The sequence below is a fragment of the Mobula hypostoma genome, chromosome 12 (genome assembly GCF_963921235.1).
Source record: "Mobula hypostoma chromosome 12, sMobHyp1.1, whole genome shotgun sequence".
Taxonomy (NCBI): Eukaryota; Metazoa; Chordata; class Chondrichthyes; order Myliobatiformes; family Myliobatidae; genus Mobula; species Mobula hypostoma.
This window is the reverse complement of record NC_086108.1, coordinates 22254911-22275937: the sequence shown is the minus strand read 5'-3', so window position 1 is coordinate 22275937 and position 21027 is coordinate 22254911. Positions and strand designations below refer to the sequence as shown.

The 21027-nt window shown below is 41.9% G+C and overlaps 1 protein-coding gene across 1 annotated transcript in view; it reads right to left on the bottom strand.

Moving 5' to 3' along the window:
* The window catches only part of LOC134354660 (torsin-1A-interacting protein 2-like), a 115480-nt gene that overhangs the window by 82033 nt on the left and 12420 nt on the right, over positions 1–21027 (bottom strand). The window contains exons 3-7 of the mRNA XM_063063747.1: positions 19239–19346; positions 18073–18189; positions 16713–16817; positions 14495–14599; positions 12591–12689 (exon numbers count right to left, since the gene is read on the bottom strand). Coding sequence (XP_062919817.1) covers positions 12591–12689; positions 14495–14599; positions 16713–16817; positions 18073–18189; positions 19239–19346 — 534 coding nt within the window. The remainder of the gene's footprint in view (positions 1–12590; positions 12690–14494; positions 14600–16712; positions 16818–18072; positions 18190–19238; positions 19347–21027) is intronic.

Below are 21027 nucleotides of genomic sequence, written 5' to 3'. Positions count from 1 at the left end.
GGTGGGCGCCCCCGACACACCCACACAGCAGCTTAAAGGCACCGCCCCCTTGAAGGATAAAGAGCTCCTGCAAATTCACTTCACTGAGAAGTGAAATACTTCAATCCGTTACATTTTCCGTTGAAGCACAGGATTATTCAGACACCCTGTCGATACAGATATCAAACACAAGAGAGTTTGGACTCGCACACAAGCGAACTCGTGTGACCTCACCTTATGCAACATTTTTAATAACTCACACCATTCACCATTCCCTCCCAGGCCGCTTGTCTAATTTGCACACTCAGCTACAGGGAGATTCCCCCCAGTGTACTCTAATCCCACCAATAATCTGATGCAGCGTCTATGGTGCCTCCTATCGCTGTCCACATAAAGACAGCACCACCCCCATTAAACCTGGAGCTGCTGCCTTAACCACCCCACCAGGGTCGAGGTTAACTTACTGCCCTCTGGTGGTTTGTCGCTGCCATGATAGGTCCCTATGACCAGAGCGCACTGCCTAAGGGTGTGGTGTTAGAGTGACGGGCTCCCTGGGACACCCATCTCCCTGTTGGATAGATTCACTCCAGCAACCCAGCGTCCCAGATCCTCAGCAACCACATGGGCAGAGGATCCCCTAGCTTCTGCCGTTCCATGGAGGCTGGAGGGGCAATGGGCAGACAGCCCCCTTGCCGGGTCTGGGACCGCCTGGCCACCATTCTGGCCTGTCGTGGTGCAGGTGCAGAGGGGGAAAGGCACTCACTCAGAGGGGAAACCCCAAGGCTCTCTTCTAACTTCACTTCCCCCACCCTTACTATTTAACCAAAGTTCCCCATCCCACTCCACGTGTCGGGGTCACCACCCCACAACATCAGGGCTCAGACTTTAATGAGGTCCAGTGGCCAATTAGCCCTGCAGTCAGCCCTGCACCTCACTAAGCAATAGGCTATCTCTGAGATCTTATCCTCTAACTCTCTGGCCCAGGTCTGTGCTGTCTGTGCAACCTCTGCCATGGTAAGATGCAGCTGGTTTATGAGAATAGGTTGAGTGAACTCAGCCTTTTCTCCTTGGAGTGACAGAGGATGAGAGGTGACCTGATAGAGGTGTATAAGATGATGAGAGGCATTGATAGTGTGGATAGTCAGAGGCTTTTTCCCCAGGGCTGAAAGGGGGTAGCGCAAAAGGGCACAGTTTTAAGGTGCTTGGAAGCAGGAACAGAGGAGATGTCAGGTAAGTTTTTTTACGCAGAGTGAGGTGAGTGCATGGAATGGGTTGCTGGCGGCAGTGGTGGAGGCAGATACAATAGGGTCTTTTAAGAGACCCCTAGATAGGTACATGGAGCTTAGAAAAATAGAGGGCTATAGGTAACCCTAGGTGATTTCTAAGGTAAAGACATGTTCGGCACAGATTTGTGGCCAAAGGGCCTGTACTGTGCTGCAGGTTTTTTTTTTGTAATTTATTTTTTTTAATTGAATTTCATCATCGAACATTTCCATAAGATGTATTTCAGATACTGTACATATATTGTCACAAATCTCCACATAATATTTATCTGAGGTACACACTTATAGAAAGGAGAGGAAAGAAAGAACAATCGAAAGAAGAAAACTATGTACAAAGTTGGGAGTGATTTTTTTTTACAACATATTCATTGACTTGTGAGAATAAAATCAGGCCTATGAGGTGTTATGTAGTTAAACCATTTTTTCCAGTATGAATAAAATTGTTCCAACTCATGATTAACAAATGCTGTTATCTTCTCCATTTTGTAAATCTCCATTGTAATTTCCATCCATACATTTAAAGTTGGGCTCTCCTGTGATAACCATTTCCTGGTAAGGGCCTTTTTACCAGCCACCAGCAGTATATTCATTAAATATTTATCTCTTTTTAACCATTCTTGAGGTATATACCCAAAATATATGGTCTTGCTCTCTAAGGGTATTTCACATTTAAAGATGTCTTGTAGGGCATTATGTATCCCACTCCAGTAGTCTTTGATAATGGGGCATTCCCAGAAAATATGATAATGGTTTGCATTTTGATTTCCACAATTTCTCCAGCAAACAGGGGGGTTACTATCGGATTTCTGGGAGGGTGTAATAAAAATATTTTATCAAGGTTTTCCACCCGAACTCGCTCCATTTCTGTGAACTGGTACACTTCCATTGATACCTCCATATTATTGTCCAGTCTTCCTCAGATATAATTATCCCTCCTTCCTGCTCCCATCTTGTTTCAATGTGTGAAGTCGAATATATTTTAAGATTTGACAAACCCTTATACATGCTATCTAGTGTTTGTTCTGTTTGTCCTGGACGCATAACATACAGTCGGAATATGCTCGTTAACATCAGGGCATACTATGTTGGAAATACTGACGAGTTCTGGTGTGACATGGACAGTTTACGCTGCTACGGACTACTACCCGCTACCAAGCCGGCTGCTTCCCGAGGCAGGAGGAAGCGAAAGCGCTGTGAGAGAAGACAGAGGAGGGGTAAGAGGGCCGGCATCCATGCTCGGCTAAAAGCTAACCCCACCAGGCCAGCGGTACTGTCCCTCCTGCTCTCAAATGTCCGCTCCATCGACAACAAGTTGGATGAGCTGCGTCTGCTGAGAGAAACACGCAAGGAATTTAAAGACTGCTGTGTGTATGTCTTAATGGAATCCTGGCTCCATGACAACTACTGGACGCGGCGATACAGCTAGAGGGAATGACATCGTTTCATGCGGACAGAGAGGCAGCTAGCTCCGGTAAGAGCCGAGGAGGAGGTCTGTGTATTTATATAAACAAAGGCTGTTGTGTGAACGCTACAGTAGCTGCTAAACACTGCTCACCGCTGGCTGAATTTCTCATTGTGAAATGCCAGCCATTCTACCTGCTGAGGGAATTCACCATCATGTTTGTGGCAGCTGTTTACGTAGCTCCCAGTGCCAGTGCTAAGGCTAATGCTAACGAAGCACTGGGAGGCCTACATGAAGCCATCAGTGAGCTACTGACTACACATCCTGACAGCTTTGTGGTGATTGCTGGGGACTTTAACCACACCAGCTTAAAGACCGTGTTTCCCAAGTTCCTGCAATATGTGGATTTCAAAACCAGGGGAGACAACACGCTGGACTTGGTTTATACCAACACACCACAGGCATACAAAGCAGCCCCCCGCCCCCATCTCGGCCACTCTGACCACCTATCTGTTATGCTAACAGCAGCATATAAACCACAGCTTAAACGTGTGAGAGCAGAGAAAACAGAGATAAGGGTCTGGCCAAAAGGAGCAGCCTCAGCACTACAAGACTGTCTTCTGCACACAGACTGGGACATATTCAAAATAGCAGCCTCCTATGACGACCATACAGACATTGAGCAGTATGCGGAGGCAGTAATCAGCTACATAGCCAAATGCACGGAGGATGTCACTGTGATGAAAACCTTCACCGCACGTGGTTATGAAAAGCCATGGATGACAACAGAGGTGCGTTCACTACTGAAGGCCCGTGACACAGCCTACAGATCAGGGGACAGGAGTGTGCTTCGCTCAGCCAGGTCTGCACTTTCACTAGGGATCAGGAAAGCGAAAAGGGCCTACGCGGGCAAAATACAAGGACACTTTGACACAGGTGACACCAGACGGATGTGGCAGGGAATTAAAGTTCTAACGGACTACAAGATCAGGCAGAAAACTGATGACAGCGACACCTCTCTACCAGACAGGCTTAATAATTTCTTTGCCCGGTTCGAAGCATCAAACACTACAGCAAGGGGGAGAGCCAGTCCCTTTTTACCATCCGACCAGCCGGCTCCAATCATTGATCCAGAGCAAACACGGAGGACCCTTGCCAGGGTCAACCCACGAAAAGCCGGAAGTCCCGACAACATCCCTGGAGGTGTACTCAAGGAATGTGCTGATGTATTAGCAAATGTCCTGACAGACACTTTCAACATCTCCCTTAGTCAAGCTATTGTCCCCAGATGCTTCAAAACCTCCACAATCATCCCTGTAGCAAAGAAATCAGTTGTAGCCTGTGAATGATTACCGTCCCGTTGCCCTGACCCCCATAGTGATGAAATGTTTTGAACGGCTTGTCGAGCCTCAGATCACAGTCAGCCTCCCCTCCTCACTGGATCCTCTGCAGTTTGCTTATCGTCCAAATCGCTCTACGGAGGACGCAATATCCACCACACTGCACATAGTTCTCTTTCACTTGAACAACAAAGACACTTATGCCAGAATCCTGTACATTGATTTCAGTTCAGAGTTCAATACCATCATCCCTCAGAGACTAGTGAAGAAACTGTCGCTGCTTGGCCTTAGCACTGCCATGTGTCGCTGGATTCTGGATTTCTTGACAGACAGTCAGTCTGTGTTGGCAAGAACATCTCTGACTCCATCACACTGAGCACCGGATCCCCACAAGGCTGTGTGCTTAGCCCATTGCTGTTTACACTGCTAACACATGACTGTGCAGCCAGATTCAAGGAGAACCTGATCATTAAATTTGCAGATGATACCACAGTAGTGGGGCTCATCAGCAAAAATGATGAGACAATGTACAGGGAGGAGGTCAAACACCTAGAGAGCTGGTGCAGGGATAACAACTTGATGCTTAATGTCACCAAAACCAAGGAGATGATCGTCGATTTCAGACTGTCTCAGCCTGAGCACACACGCCTCAGCATCAGCGGCTCCACAGTGGAGAGAGTGGAAAACATTAAGTCCCTTGAAGTGCAGATCTCAGATAATCTCACCTGGTCCAGGAACACCACTGGGATTGTGAAACGGGCCCAGCAGAGATTGCACTTTCTGAGGAAGCTTAAACAAGCATCACTCCCCACTAACATCTTAACTACATTCTACAGAGGCGTGGTTGAGAGAGTGCTGACCTTTTGCATCACAACCTGGTACTCCAGCTGCAGCGCTGTCGACAAAAAAGCCTTGCAGATGGTGGTTAGGGGAGCAGAGAAGCTTACTGGGGTCTCCTTACCTTCTGTCCAAGACCTCTTTCAGAGTCGATGCCTCCAGAAGACACGGTACATCATTAAAGACCCCTCACACCCTCTCCATGAACTGTTTGTTCTTCTGCCATCAGGCAAACATTACAGGAGCATCAAAACTAAAACCACAAGGCTACTAAACAGCTTCCTCCCACAGGCAGTCAGACTGCTAAATAGCTGCTCTACCTGACTCTGCTTAGACACTTTTAACTTGCACTGGACACTAATAACTTGATTTTAACTGACATGTGGCTGTTGTGTTTTACTATTTATTGTTATGTTTATTATTCAGTGTTGCCTTTGTTATGTTATGATTGCACTGCTCCTGAGAAACGCTGTCTCATTCTGCCCTGCAGAGCTGATGTATGGTTAGAATGACAATAAAGTTTTTTGAATCTTTGAATCTTTGAAATTATTCTACTACCGTTGTCTAAATTATATGCTTTTCTAAATAGCTCTATCAGACATGTACTTGCCTTGGTTACATTTTTAACCGTCCTATTAACATACTGTCGCATCTGTAAATACCGGTAAAAGTCTTCTTTTTCTAATAAGTGTTTCTCTTTGAGCATTTCAAAACTGAACAGTGTTCTTTTCCTAATATTGCAAATAACTGTTATTCCTTTAGCTGTCCAGTCCTTAAATCTAGCATCCAATTTATTCGGCATAAAATCCGAGTCATATGCACACCATTTAAGAATTGCAATGTCTCTCTCTAGTTTATATTCTTTTATAATAGTTTCCATGTTTTAAGAGTCCATTTCACCCACGGGCTGTCAATATTATTTATGTAACTTTGTAGGTTATTATCAGCCAAAATTGCCTGTATGGGGATGGAAAGTATCCTCTCCTCAATGTTTTTCCATTGAGCATCATATGATGGGTTGCACCAGCATATCACAGCTCTCAACTGTGCTGCAAAATAATAATCTCTAAGAGAAGGTAGGCCCCATCCCCCCCTTTCCTTGGCTAACTACAGAGTTTTGAGACGAACCCTAGGCCTTTTACCTTGCCATATATATCTTGATACCATCTTGTTCCATTCATTGAATTGATCTCCATTGGTAGTGTCTAACAGAGATATAGTAGTCTGGGCAGCATATTCATTTTAATAGATTCAATCCTTGAACTGAGACCAAGAAAAGGAATTAGGTTCCACCTTGTTAATATCTTCCTTTTTTTTGTATATATATAGGCTGAAAATTGCATTCTGATAATTTTGCCAAATCTTTTGGCATAATGATGCCCAAATATTTGACGGACTCTGTTTGCCATGCCCAATGATATCTACTTTCAATTTCTCTTGGTGGGCTAGTTATATTAAAGTAGTTGTGTTTTATCTATGTTGATCTTGCATCCTGATAATTGGCCATATTGTTCAAAGGATTGCATCAACTTAGGTAGAGTATGTTGGTTGCCCTAGATAGATCAAAATGTCATCCACGTAACAGGCCAATTTATGCTCTGACCCTTTAATAGCAATTCCCCTGATATCTTCGTTTTGTCTGATGTATTGAGCTAACGGTTCCAGATATAATGCGAAGAGTAGTGGTGACCATGCACAACCCTGTCTCATGCCCCTTTCTAGGGTAAAACTATTAGATAAATATCCATCGATTTTAATCCTTGCAGTAGGCTTGTCATATAGTGCCTGTATAGTTTTAATAATTGTGTCATGTAGACCAAATCTATGTAAAACTCTGTAAAGAAAATTCCTATTAACCGAATCAAATGCCTTTTCAGCATCCACACTTATCACTATTGCTTCAATTTCATTTGTTTTATATGATCGATAATGTGAAGTGTCCTTCGTATATTGTCTTGTGTTTGGTGTTGTTGTATAAAACCTGTCTGATCATTATGTATCAGTGTAGGTAGAAACTCTTCTAATGGTTTGGCCATGATGGAGGTAAATATTCTATAATCCACATTAAGAACAGATATTGGTCTAAATGACCCACATTCCATTTTCTCCTTGCCTTCTTTCGGTATAGCTGAGATTATCGCCTCCTTCCAGCTGGGTGGCATTTGCGCCCTTCTTGGAGCCCAGTTCAGTGTGGGGAGTAAAACAGGAATTAACTCACTTCTAAACTCTTTATACCGCTCTGCCGTATATCCATCTGATCCTGGTTATGCTGCAGGTCTTCTATGTTTATCGATTCTATCTTATTCTTCAAACTATGTATCTCTTTCTCCTTTTTTGAGATTATCTCCAGCTGCTGCTTCACTCCTGCAGCCAGCAGTCAGAAAACATCCCTCTGGCTCCCCTTCCTCTTGGGGAGCCCTGCCTTATCAAGTACAGACATGATGTGGTGTCCCATTTTCACCCCACATGAGTTCCATTTATCTCACCACTCTATGGGCGTCCTGTAGTCCAGCAGTAGGTTGGTGAGACACCCAAATTCCCCATCAACCAAGCACCTAAGTGAAACAAGTCCTTATCTAAGCACCCCCCTCCCAAGGTTAGAAAATTATGACTCTAAACATTCAATAACACTTCTAACTCAAACCGGTACTTTGTTAAGTCCCAAGTTACAAACCTATGACACTAAACTTTCAACAAAGAGGTATTTAGCTAAATGTGTGCATAGCCCTCCTATCTGTAGCACACCTTCCCAATGGTTCTTCAACCCTGGTCATGACCCAGACTGAACGGAGTCCCTAGCTAAGAGACAGACTGTCTTGTGCACACTATTCGCATACCCCTGGGATGCTCAAAACCAGAAGCCGGGGCTGTGACCCGCAAATGGCAGAGAGGTGGCCCATCCTTCCAATGGGCCTAACAGCGACTGGCACAGTGGAAGCAGCTTTTGATTGGCCACTAAGTTAACCCTTCATAATATAGAGATACACAAAGAAAAAAGAAGACAAGAGTGGATATCAGGCTACTAGAGGACAAAGAAATGGCAGATAAAGTTCACCATGGAAAATACCAGCTCTATACCAGAAGTGAGTGTAATCACTATTACGAAGGAGAAGGAGCTTGGGAAACCGAAAGGTTTGAAGGTTGATTGGTCACCTGGACCAGATGGGCTACAAAGAGGTAGCTAAAGAGATTATGAAGGCATTAGCAGTGATCTTTCAAGAATCAATAGATTCTGGAATGTTTTCCAAAAGACTGGAAAATTGCAATTGTCACTCCACTCTTTAAGAAGAGAAAGAGGCAAAATGCAGGAAATTATAAGCCAGTTAACCTAACTTCAGTGGGTGGGAAGATGTTGGATTCCATTATTAAGAATGAAGTTTTGAGGTACTTGGAGGCACACGATAAAATAGGCCAAATTCAGCATGGTTTCCTTAAGAATAAATCTTACCTGACAAATCTGTTGGAATTTTTTGAGGAAATAACACCTAGAACAGACGAAAGAGAGTCAGTGAATGTTGTTCTCTTGGAGTTTAGGAAGGCCTTTGACAAGTGCTGCACATGGGGTTGCTTAACAAAATTAGAACCCATGGTATTACAGGAAGATACTAGCATGGTTAGAAGATTGACTGACTGGCAGAAGGCAGAAAGTAGGAATAAAGGGGGCTTTTTTGGTTGGCTGCTGTTGACTAGTGATTTCGCAGGGCTCAGTGTTGGGACTGCTTCTATTTACATTATCTGTCAATGATTTGGATGATGGAATTGATGGCTCTGTGGCCAAGTTGTGGATGATGCAAAGACAGCTGTAGGGGCAGATAGTGTTAAGGAAGCAGAGAGCCTGCAGAATGACAGCTTCGGAGAATGGGCAAAGAAATGGCAGATGTAATATCGTGCAGGGAAGTGTATGATCATGCAATTTGGTGATAAGAATAAAGTGTAGACTATTTTCTAAACGTGAAGAAAATTCAGAAATCAGAGGTGCATAAGAACTTGGGAATCCTTGTGCAGGATTCCCTAAAAGTTAACTTGCATGTTGAGTTGGTGGTAAGGAAGGCAAATGCAATGTTAGCATTCATTTTGAAGGGATTGGATTACAAAAGCAAGGGTGCTTTACGGCATTGGTCAGATCACACTAGGAGTATTGTGAGTAGCTTTATGCCACTTATCTGTGGAAGGATGTGCTGGCATTGGAAACAGTCCACCAGAATAATCTTGGAAATGAGTTTAGAAGAAAGAGGGTGGATCTCATTGAAACCTATTGAATATTGAAAGACTCAGATAGAGTGGACGTGGAGAGGGTGTTTCCTATAGTGGGGGAAGTCCAGGACCATGGGACACAGCCTTGGAATAGAATGACATCTATTTAGAACAGAGATGAGGAGGAATTTCTTTAGCTAGAGGATGGTGAATCTGTGAAATTTATTACCAAATACAGCTGTGGAGGATAAATCATTGGGTACATTTAAAGCAGAGGTTGATAAGTTTTTAATTATTATGGGTGTCAAAAGTTATGGGGGGGAAGGCAGGAGAACGGGATTGAAGGGGATAATAAATCAGCCTTGATGGAATGGCAGAGCAGACTCAATGGGCCAAATTGGCCTAATACTGCTCGTCTTTTTTTATGGTCTCATGGATCTGCTCAATCCCAAACTCCGAAACCCAAAGTATACTTCCTTTATCTTGACCAGTGCCTCAATGCCTTTCATCAGCCAGGATTCCCTAAACTTGCCAGGTTTACCCTTCATCCTAACAGGAAAATGCTGTTCCTGGACTCTCGCTATCACACTTTTCACTTGCCATTCATTCCTTTCCCTTCAAATAGGCTCACCTAATCTAAAATGCTAGATCCTATCTAGTTTCTCCCAAAATTTGTCCTGCTCCAGTTTAGGGCCCTAACTCATGGAACTTCCCTGTCCTTTTTCATTACTATCTTAAAACTAATAGAATCGAGGTCACTGGAGCCAGGAAGTTCTCTGACTGCCACCACAGTTGCTTGCCCGGACTCGGTCCCCAAGAGGAGATCCAGAATTGCATCCTCTTGTGTAGGAACTTCCACAGATCGACTCAGGGAACCTTTCTTGGCCACAACTCACTAATTCCATTTTTTAAAAACTTATTCTGATTTAACTCAATGTCATAGGAAATTGGTATTTGAAAAAATGTAAATTGTCATAAAATTCCATAAAACATTAATGCAGTTGCAAAAATATTCTTCAGCGGTTGATTGGTTCATTAATGATAAATAAAGAGAACTATGCACAAAGCCTACTAAAACATGTAGCAATCCAGCCAATTTATTAAGCAAAAATACACCAATTTCAGGTGAAATATTTGATCAAAATTCATCAAATCAGAAGTTGAATATTTCATATACAAACTGAACTTCCTACTTATTAGTTCCCTGTGCACATAGTTTCTCACAAACCCAGTCAACATTTAAATTTTTTGAAGTCATTTTTATTCTTGCTTACAGCCGTTTTCTTCAATTTCCCTTTCGGGCCGAACAGGCAAAATGGCGTGAGCTATACGACTCCACAACCCACTGAACTTGTCAACATCCAGAACATCGTATTGTCCACTTTCACTCGAGACGTTGAATTTCATTATGAGGAAATCATGAACTGTCTCTTGAAGAGCATCAAGGCTCAAGTGTGGATCTAGTCTGGGCTTATCGACTAAAACTGTGATCAGTAACGAGACATCCTTGAAGGCTGCATTTTCATGATCACAGTACTTGTAAAACAGAAGTGTAGAAGCAGGCGGGAGCTCCTGGAAATGATGAATAATGGCTGACTTTCTGCCTTCTCTGAAGCCCGATGACAACTGATTGTCAAGATCCAACTTTGCTTGGTCACTGTTTAGAAATTTTTTATCAGTTCCATCAATTTCCAGAATCCTGGAACTGAAGGACAAGGCATAAGCTCCAGCTATCCGACTTGTGAGGCACCGCATGGTTTCCTCTGCATCCCAGGCAGCTGCAAACATTAAGATGGATGGTTCAGAGTGCACGGTCTTGATAACTTGTTTCTGCAACATTATCCTGCTTCTGTTCCATAACTGTTCTTCCTGATTAGGAAAACCCCTCTGAACTTGCTCAAAATTATTCAAGAACACGTGGAGTAGTTTATCATCTGCAGGTTCCTGACTGCTTTGAAAATTCATCAGAAAGTAGGCGAAAAGAGGCACCACGAGGACTCCTATCCAGACAAAACCAAAATCGGATTGTTTCCCTTTAAAAAGATGGAAATTGTGAAGATATGCAGGTACCCGGGATAATATTAACACAATAGCAACAACTCAAAATGTAGTGCGAAGTTGCAAACTAAAAAAAACAGAGCTAGTTCTGTCATATACAGTAAGTTAAATAGTCAAGCACAAAAATATTTCAAACATAAAAACAACACTAATAAATATTTTATTGTATCAAGGTGTTCAGAAGGTCTACATTACACAATAGATGCAAACATATTGCAGAGTTTAATTGGGGTATTTGTATGTTGGAAAACTATTCCCAGAGTGTAACATCTAATGAATCAGCATCAGAGGCAGGTTCGATTTTGTCATTTAAAAAAAATATTGGACAAGTATATGGACAGGAAAGGAATGGAGGGTTATGGACTGAGTGCAGGTAGATGAGATTAGGTGAGAGTAAGCGTTCGGCACGGACTACGAGGGCCGAGATGGCCTGTTTCGTGCTGTAATTGTTATATGGTTATTTCTTATCACCGACACGTGACATGAAATTTGTTAACTTGGCAGCAGCAGATCAATGCAATACATAATATAGAAGAGAGAAAAAATAATAATTAAAATAAAATAATAATAAATAAACCAATTACAGTATACATATATTGAATCGATTAAAAACGTGCAAAAATTAAATACTGTATATTAAAAAAAAATGAGGTAGTGTCCAAGGCTTCAAAGTCCATTTAGGCTGTAGGCAATTACAAAAATACTGAACTTAAAAACAGCCCATTCACCTCCAGCATTCTAGACAAGTAATTACACCTTACTGCAGTAGATAGCTTTCTCCTTTAAATCCTTGTTGGTCCTTTCCCTTTATTTGCCATTCAAACTCATCCTTTATGTAGGTATTCTGGACAAGGCTGGAATTTATTTAGCTTTTCTAATTGCATTCATAAATATGGCGATAAGCTATCTCTGTTACGGCCGAAGTCCACGTAGTGATATTTAGACCCACTGATGAAGGAAGAGTCATATATTCCTCAATTCTGGAATCCATGTGACTTTAACCGGTGCCACTCCCATGCAGCCTTTGCTCGTCTTTCCAGGTTGGGAATTTTGGAAGCGATATCACAGAAACGACAGTGTATTTAGTAGATAGTGTGCAGAACAGCCATAGTGCACCACAGGAAGAAGGAAGGACGAGCTACATGGTTCTTGGGAAGTGAGGGTGATGGCCAAGGCAGCATTAATTAGGCATCCCACCTTTACTTGAGAAAGTGGCATTACATTCTCCTTGAATTACTGCACTGTGTGTTCTGGGAGTACTCCTGATTGAACCATTTCTATCTAGATATTACCCATCCCTCATTGCTGAGTTATTTCAGAAGCCAGATAAAGGTCAACCACAATGGCAGCAGCCAAAGGTCTAAGAAGATAGATTCAGCTCCCCTCTCTTTTAGCTTTTGCTACTTTTTCCTAATTGGAACTTGGTAAATCAGACATCAAATCTCTCTAAATTCCAAATAATCCTTAAAAACAGATGTATTTCCATATTGTTTTTACCTCCATCACTTTGATGTTTGTTGGCTTCTTCAGTAAGATGTGACTTTGGCACACTTTCTATTGAACTCTTGGCATGTTTCCATTTTTCATTCCAGGATTCTGAATGAAAAGAACAAAATTACCAGGCAAGGTTAATTCTAATCAAAGTAATACACACAAAATGCGAGAGGAACTCAGCAGGCCAGGCAACATCTATGGAAAAGACTAAATAGTCGAGCTTTTGGGCCAACACCCTTCATGGTGATTGGTAAAAAGAGAGATGAGAAGTCAGACAGAGTAAGAGGTTGGGGGGAAGGGAGGAAGTACAAGGTAGTAGGTGATAGATGAAACCGGGAGAGGGGGAAGGGTGGAATAAAGAGCTTGGAATTCGACTGGTGAAAGAGATAAAGGGCTGGAGAAGGGGGAATCTGATATCAGAGGACAGAATACCATGGAAGAAAGCGAGGGAGGAGAGGCACCAGAGGGAGGTGATAGGATGGTAAAAGGATAAGTTGAGGGAGGGAAATGGGAATGGGGAATAGAGAAGGGGAGTTGGGGGGGTCAATTTCTGGAAGGTCAAGAAATCAATGCCCAATTCTTGTTAATTCTAACCATGCAGTTTTCCGGTCCTCAACTCGTGTAGAGATCTGCACACAATAAAAAAAACTGATGCTGCAATCTGATCAACTACTTTCAGATAAGTTACACATTTTTCTGTTTAGACATTCACATGAACTTGCATTTATTGTCTGTTCCTAATTGTCCACATGGAAGAGATAGGAAACCACTAGAATCAATACGGCACAAGTTCTCTAGTGCTTTATTAGGGTGTTGAGGAAGTAGATTCCGTAACAATGAGGGCCACAGTCAATATATACAATGCAGACAAGGGAATAATTTGGAGACAGTGGTGTTCTCTTTTTATAACAAATCTCCAAGTGCTCCGGATATTTCAAAGCAGCACAGATCAATCTAACTCAAACCTGCAATATACAAATCTGCCTCCATTTGGCATCCAATTTTTTTCAGTCCTCCTCCTCCACCATCATCCACTATATCACCCTTTGTACTTATCCTTTATTTATTCATCTTTAATTAGCATCCTTCATTATTGAACTCTTCGTACTTCTTGCCACTTGAAAAGATAAGTTTCTGAGGCTGTATGAGCCTTGTAGATCAAATCACGAAGTCCAGGACACATTTTATGACCCTTACTCAATAATTTTATTTAAAGAATTTGTGTGGCTTGATAGCATTGTTCCTCAGGACTGTTTAGGATAGTTCTAATTCATTGCCAAATAAGTGCTACAATTTTAGGGAGATTGTTTGACTCTTTACTGATATGATTTTCTTTAAGGCGAATCTACTCTGAGGATCTCTTCCAATTTTAAGAAGGCTGCATTGCTCAGAGCTGGGGCAATTTGACAGTGTTTGTGATAATCCATTCAGAGGACATTGGAGAAGCAAAGACTAGCAGATAGCTGACAAACTTTAATATTGTTTAGAATGTATTTGCTGCAAGGTATTAATTTTAGACTGGCTTAAACAAAAGGACAACTGAAGCCAAGTGTACAGCACTTGTATTGACAGGTTAACAGGTCATAGATAGCATTAGAATTTGTGACTGAAGACTCATTCTTATCTGCTGAAACTTGCCTATCATTCTAAAGACCTCGGAGATTTCTCAGTAAATTCTATACCACATTCTTGCATTGTTAAAACTGAAAGACATCTGATCAAGAACAGAATATGTTGACCTTAATTACCTATTCACACGGGATGGCAAATAGTTCTTCCAGTGAGAACTGTGCTTACCAAATGGTGTGTAATCTAAAACGGAGCATTTTTAATTCAATGAGAAATGAATTGTTGTGAATACAACAGGCTCAACAGAAGAATGCCTCTGCAAATTCTCTCTATTTTACCTGTATTTGCCCTTTCATTCTGTGTTTGGTCTGGCTTCTTAGCACATTGTGAACTTTCCACATCTCTTACTGGCTTCTTGTCACTGTGGTCTTCAGGAGTGGCTTCTGAGAGAACCAGAATAAATAAAGGCAAGAAAAATCAGTGAATATTCCAAATATTGAGAAGTTTTATGATTATGATCATGATTTTTCAATAAAACAAAGAGTCTGCAGCTTCAAATTCCTGGTCTAAAGGCAGAAAGGATGATTTTTTTGTTTGTAAGGCTATATGAACCGTTGCACTACAAAGTGTGGCAAGATTTATGCAATTTGCTATTACAAGTCATAAATTATTCTGAATGTGATGTCATTGCTGACTTACAAATTGGCAATATTCAAGTGCATACCTGCCAATGCCAAAAAGAACAATAATGTTTATAAGTTGCCAAGCTACACATATCTTTTGGGAGTCATTTCGTAATTGTGTCTGTGGCTCCATCTTAGCAATTGATTCGGCAATGTACACTGCCTAGACTGGAATTTGTGTCCACAATGTTTTAGAGACATTTATGACAATGTCTACGCTGATGCAACATGATCCTGTTCAGTGAGACTGCTCTTCAGGATACAATCGAAGCCTAGTGAAGAATCCTGGTTGAAGGCTTGCTTGTTGAAGGTCTATAAAATAGGGAGATTAGCTGGCACTAAGACAAACAGCAAGCTCACTTTAATGTGTGATAATAATCTTACTTTCACTTTCACATTTCTTTGAAAGGCTGACTGGAACTTAGAGTTAAAGGTATTCAGCAATCCAATACACAAGAGGGACATTATCTGTTGATGCACTGGAATTGGTATTGATCCAGAATAGACTAAAACTTGATGTAGTTGTCCATGTTTCTTTTTCACTGATCAGCCATCCAGTGGTCCCCACCAATGCGATTCTCAAGCCATTGGAATTCTTCTCCAATCTGGAACTACAAGGTAATCTATAAGGTAGTATGTGCGTGTAGGATTTCAACGGGTAGGAGGTTTTGATTAGATCAGGCAAAGTAACTGAAGGTTTTCACATCCTGGTGAAACTTTTAAAAAATTTACCAAGTTACATTTTTGAATTTGGAATGTTGCAAGGCGCCCAATCACAAAACAGAGAACACAGAGAATGTTACTGAAATACATGTAAATGAAAAACAAATCTGCATCTTCTCACTATTTTTGCTGTTAAAAGTCTTTTTGTATCATTTCCTTTCCTGCACAATTTGTGACAATCCACAGAGGGAACATTGGGAAGCAAGGACAAAAAGATTGGTTGGCAACTTATTACAACATCTACAAGGCATTCACTGTAAAACTGTCTTAAACAAAAGGGACAGAATCTAGTGGCCAATTCACATACGACACGTTGAATGATCTTAGCTCCTGAACATTTTTCTATGAAACCACAGAAGGAATCTTGAAGCTGATTGGTTATCAAATAAACAGAACTATCAGCTGAATCGAAAGCCGTCTACAGTTCTGTGGTTCCCTGGACATGGAAGCAAAATTTAAACTTCGATGATGCAATTTGTCAGCAGCTTGATGAACAAGGCCCAGGAACCTATCTGGAATAAGAGCAGGTGATTGGAAATCAATCCGAATTCCATTCAACATACTTTAAATAGTTGAGTATGATAAATCTGTCACTTATCAGTGATGATATAATCCCATAAACAATACTGATGCCTTTCTGAAACTTGCTCTTAATCACAGAACTGCACGATAATCAATATTAGAGCCCATAGATAGGTCACAGTGACAAAAGGCTTTCACTATCCTGCTCAAACACATTTAATATTTGCCGTTCTTTAATATACTATGAATACTTTAGAGATTTAACTGTAAACTGTGTGTCCGCATTGGGAATTTATATTGGGAACATGGTATAGAATCTGGTCACAGATAAAAACAGACAGAACTTTAAGTATACTTGGTCATGTAGGAAGGCAAAGCGTAGGGAGAAAATTTCCTTCCCATTCTCCAAAACCTCGGGTTTCAAATTAGATTGAAAGAGTTCTCAATGTTTAATGTGTCTCTGCAGGGTTTTGTTGAGAACTGAACAGGCATCTGGTAAGGAATGACAAAGTACAAACTCCATAATAGAGTATTTTTGATTATACAACAGATAGGCATGTGCGTGTGGTGGGAGCAGTGTATCAGGCCCAACACAGGCAATTAAGCAACCCTGCTCTTTCCATTTTACCTTTATTCTCTTCTTCAATGTCAATTTCTTTTGGATCCTTGGAGCAATTCAAGTCTTGCGCATTTGTCGGTATCTCATCTTGTCTCCATTTTTCATTCATGGGTTCTAGGGAAACAGAAATAAAACTAAGAATGATTAGCACAGTTCCAAATACAGACATGTTATTAATCAAAATGGTGCCAACTCATAACAATGAACATTCTCTGCAAATATAAAATCTTTGCATAAACATGATTGCTGACTGAACTCTAATCAAGATCCTTTCAAGAACTCAAAAGATTCTGCAGATGCTGGAAATCCAGAGCAACCCACACAAAATAATGGAAGAACTCATGGAGGGAAATAACCATTCGGCGTTTCGGCCGAGACCCTGCCTCAGGACTGGAAAGGAAGGGGACAGAAGCCAGAATAAGAAGGTGGGGGAAGAGAAAGGAGTACAAGCTAGAAGGTGATAGGTGAAGCCAGCCAAGGGGGAAAGTGGGTGGGTGAGGTGAGAGGTGGGAAAGGTGAAAGACTGAAGATGGAAAATGATAGGAGGGGAGGGTAAGCCATGGGAGAAACGGAAGGAGTGGTGGCACCGGGGGGGCGGAGGTGATGAGCGGCTGGAAAGGAAGGGGTACGAGGGGAGCCAAAATGGGGAACGGAGAAGAAAATTGTCTGGAGATTTATTGGCAACTAGACATAAACACAAAACAGGGCTTGACTTGTATAATAGGAAGATGCAACCAGCTGGACAACTAGTAAATCAAGCACAGGAATCCACTGAGAAAAAGAGCAGCAATATGAATTAGTTCCCACCTCTGTTCAAAACTGTTTCACTAATTTGTATGTTAATCTTGTACAACTCAGCAGAAAAGCAGTGTCTATAAAGAGTATTGATGCTATTCTGAAGCCAATTAAATGTTCTACCAAATAGCTGAACTTCATGGAAAATAACAGAGCACAGTCCTGAACCAGATATCAACCAATTAACTGGCTTTACTTACATTCAGGGGCGTAACCAAAATTTCTATCATCTTCAGCTAAAGCTTTCTCATTATTTCCCCATCTGTAATACGTTATGATTACTTTAATCAAAGGTAACTTTCAACCAGATAGCAGTATGCAGATTGCTTGGTAATGCAAGGCAGCGAAAAAAAAGGTGAGAATATCCTCCCTGCTCTTCCTATCCACAGTCTTAAAATGAGATTGACAGAGATCTCAGCATCGAACATGTCTACATTCTTCAAAGTGGAACTCCTGGTGAGGAATGAGAAAGCATCCCAGTGTATTTCTGAGTATGTGAGAGATGGGGGTATGGGAGATGTGAGCACAGGGAATAAAGCTCAAAGACTGGCCCTGCAGCTCCTCTCCATCTTACCTTCATTATCCTCGTCAACTTCAAATTCCTTTGGATTCTCGGAACTTTCTGAATCTTGTTCATCAATCAATGGCTTCTCATCAGATCTCTCTTTACCATTTAGAGGTTCTGAGGAAACTGGTGGAATACAGATAAGAATCATCAGTGATCATTCCAAATAGAGAGAAAGCTTATTCAAAAGATGGGAAAAAAACACTTGCAATGATGAAAAAGCTTAGTGAAAGTTGAAATCTTTGTTAAAAAAAAAAGACAGTGTTCTTGGTAAAGCTGTGATGAGGCCTGGTGTACAACAGGTTACTAGTGAGTAGCTGGCTCTTGAAACACTGTCAACACCACCTTCCATCAGACTGCTGGGGTTTGAGAACAGACTGAAGGAATGGTAATTAGCTGAGTTGAGTAAATCCAGCACTTTGTGAACAGGACATACCAGACAATTTTCCACAATGACAGTGTTGCAACCGTACTGGAACAGCTTTCTAGAGGCACAGGTCTTCACAGGTAAGACTGGAGTGATGTCTGAACCCCTATCCTTCATGCTCCTTGCTGATTCTTGACATCACATGCAGTGAATCAAATTGCCTGGGGACAGGCATCTGTGATGTTCATATTTGATTAACCAGAAAGATAAATGAATCAAAGACGGCAGGCAGACAAGCAGTAAGCTCGCTTTCACCATCTACAATCATAAAGTCATTTAATGTTGACTGGAGTTTGTATATTAAGTGATTAAACAGGATGTGCATTATCTCACTTGCAGAATTGCTGGCTAGACTTATGATGGTTTAGCAGATGCAGTTTGCAGCTAGGATCAGAGAATCGCACTGAAGCAAGTATGAGGTCTACAACTTTATTGTTGAGTGCTTCCATCGAGGTAATACTGTAAAAGCAGGCATCTGTAAGTATAAATACTGTAAAGAATTGTGCTTGATGATGTAAAAAGGGATGAGAATGTTCTCCCTGCTCTCCCAAACTTTGGGTTTCAAATGAGATTGACATGAACTTCAGAATTAAACATAGGGCACCATTCTTCTGCTGAGAATTCTGCATGGCATCTGGTGAGGAATCGGAAAGCACATACTCCATACTGCAGTATTTTTGATTAAATGAGAACTGAATAGACAAGAGACCCAACACAGGGAATGCCGTGCAACTCCTCTCCATTTTACCTTCATTATCTGCTCCGACTTGAAGCTCTTTTGGATCTTTGGAACACTCCGCGTCTTGTGTATCCCTCATTGGTAAACTGTTACATCTCCCATTCTCATTGATAGGTTCTAATGGGGGAAAGAAAGAATCAGAGGCAGGTTTATTACCACCAGCATGTGTCATGAAATGTGTTAATGTTGCAGCAGCAGGACAATGCAATGCATGATAATGTAGAAAGAAACAAAATAAATGTTAATATGTATGTATATTAAATAGTTAGATTAAAAATAGTGCAAAACAGAAATAATAAAGAAGTGATGTGGTGTTAATGGGTTCAATACCCATTTAGGAATCATATGGCAGCGGGGAAGAAGCTGTTCCTGAATCGCTGAGTGTGTGCCTTCAGGCTTCTGTACCTCCTTCCTGACGGTAACAGTGAGAAGAGGGCACGCCCTGGGTGGCTGCACACACTCAGCGATTCTGGAACAGGGGCCACTGTGATGCCAACTCTGAGTGAACTGCGGAAGTCAGCGGCGGCAACTCGAGATGAAGTTTATGGATCCACAATCTTTAAGCTCTTGCACAAAAAGGGGATTTATGAAAGAGTGGCAAGGAAGAAGCCTTGGTTTAAAAAAAAAACAAAGAGCAGATCCTTGTCCTTAAAGACTTTGCAAAGTGTCACTTAGAAGACACTGTAAAGATGTGGAAACAGATCTTGTAGTCAGATGAGACCGAAGCGAAATTTTTTGGCCTCAACACTAAACAGTAAATGTGGCATAAATTAACAGCGTGCATCAGCCAGGTAACACCATCCCTACTGTAAAGTATGCTTTACGGCAGCAGGAATTGGAAATCTGCTCAAGATTCATGGGAAGATGAACGCTGCCAGAAAGCTTAAACTGGGGAGGAAGTTGGTCTTTCAGCAGGACAGCGACCCAAAGCACACTGCCAGAGCGACCATGGAGGGCTTCAAGTGAAAAAAATTGATGTCCTTGAGTGGCCCAGTCAGAGTCCTGACTTTAACCCAATTGAATATCTCTGGCAAGACCGCAAGACTGCTGTCCACTGCCACTCCCTAACTAACCTGGCACAGCCTGGGCAGTTTTTCAAGAAGGTATGGGCAAATCTTGCTCCATCACGCTGTACAAAGTTGGTAGAAGAAGGTATGGGCAAATCTTGCTCCATTACGCTGTACAAAGTTGGTAGAGGCTGATCCAAAAGACTACGGGCTGTAACAGCAGTGAGAGGTGGTTCAACTAAATACTGAGCAAAGGGGGGGTGAATACCTTTGAACTGCCAATATTTCAGTTTTTGAATTTTTAGTTTTCATGTTGTACAATTCTCCAATTTTTTGGGCTCTACTGTGAAAAAAAGAGCATGTGATGCACAATTAAAAATTCACAGTGAAATTGATCAAAATCCTTGGGTGAAATACTCCTAGTCCCATGGGAAGATAGCTTGGAAGAGGCCTTTGAAAGGAAGCTCTCCAAGTACGCAGGACTGGTCAGCAACTGTCAGCAGGCTGGATGGAGAGCGAGGTGTCTCCCAGTGGAGGTTGGTTGTAGGGGATTCGTAGCCCGTTCCTTAGTTAGAGCCTTCAGCATTTTGGGCATCGAGGGAGAGAGGAAGAGGAGAGCCATCCGCAGTACCACCGATGCGGCAGAGAGGGCCTCAAGATGGCTGTGGCTCAAAAGAGGGGAGCCATGGAGTCATAAGTAGCTAGCCATCTGGACACAAGCTGGGGTCTGATCAGCCCCAACTGGGTCACCTGGAGGAGGTTGTATGATGTTGAAAGACCCGAAACACCCG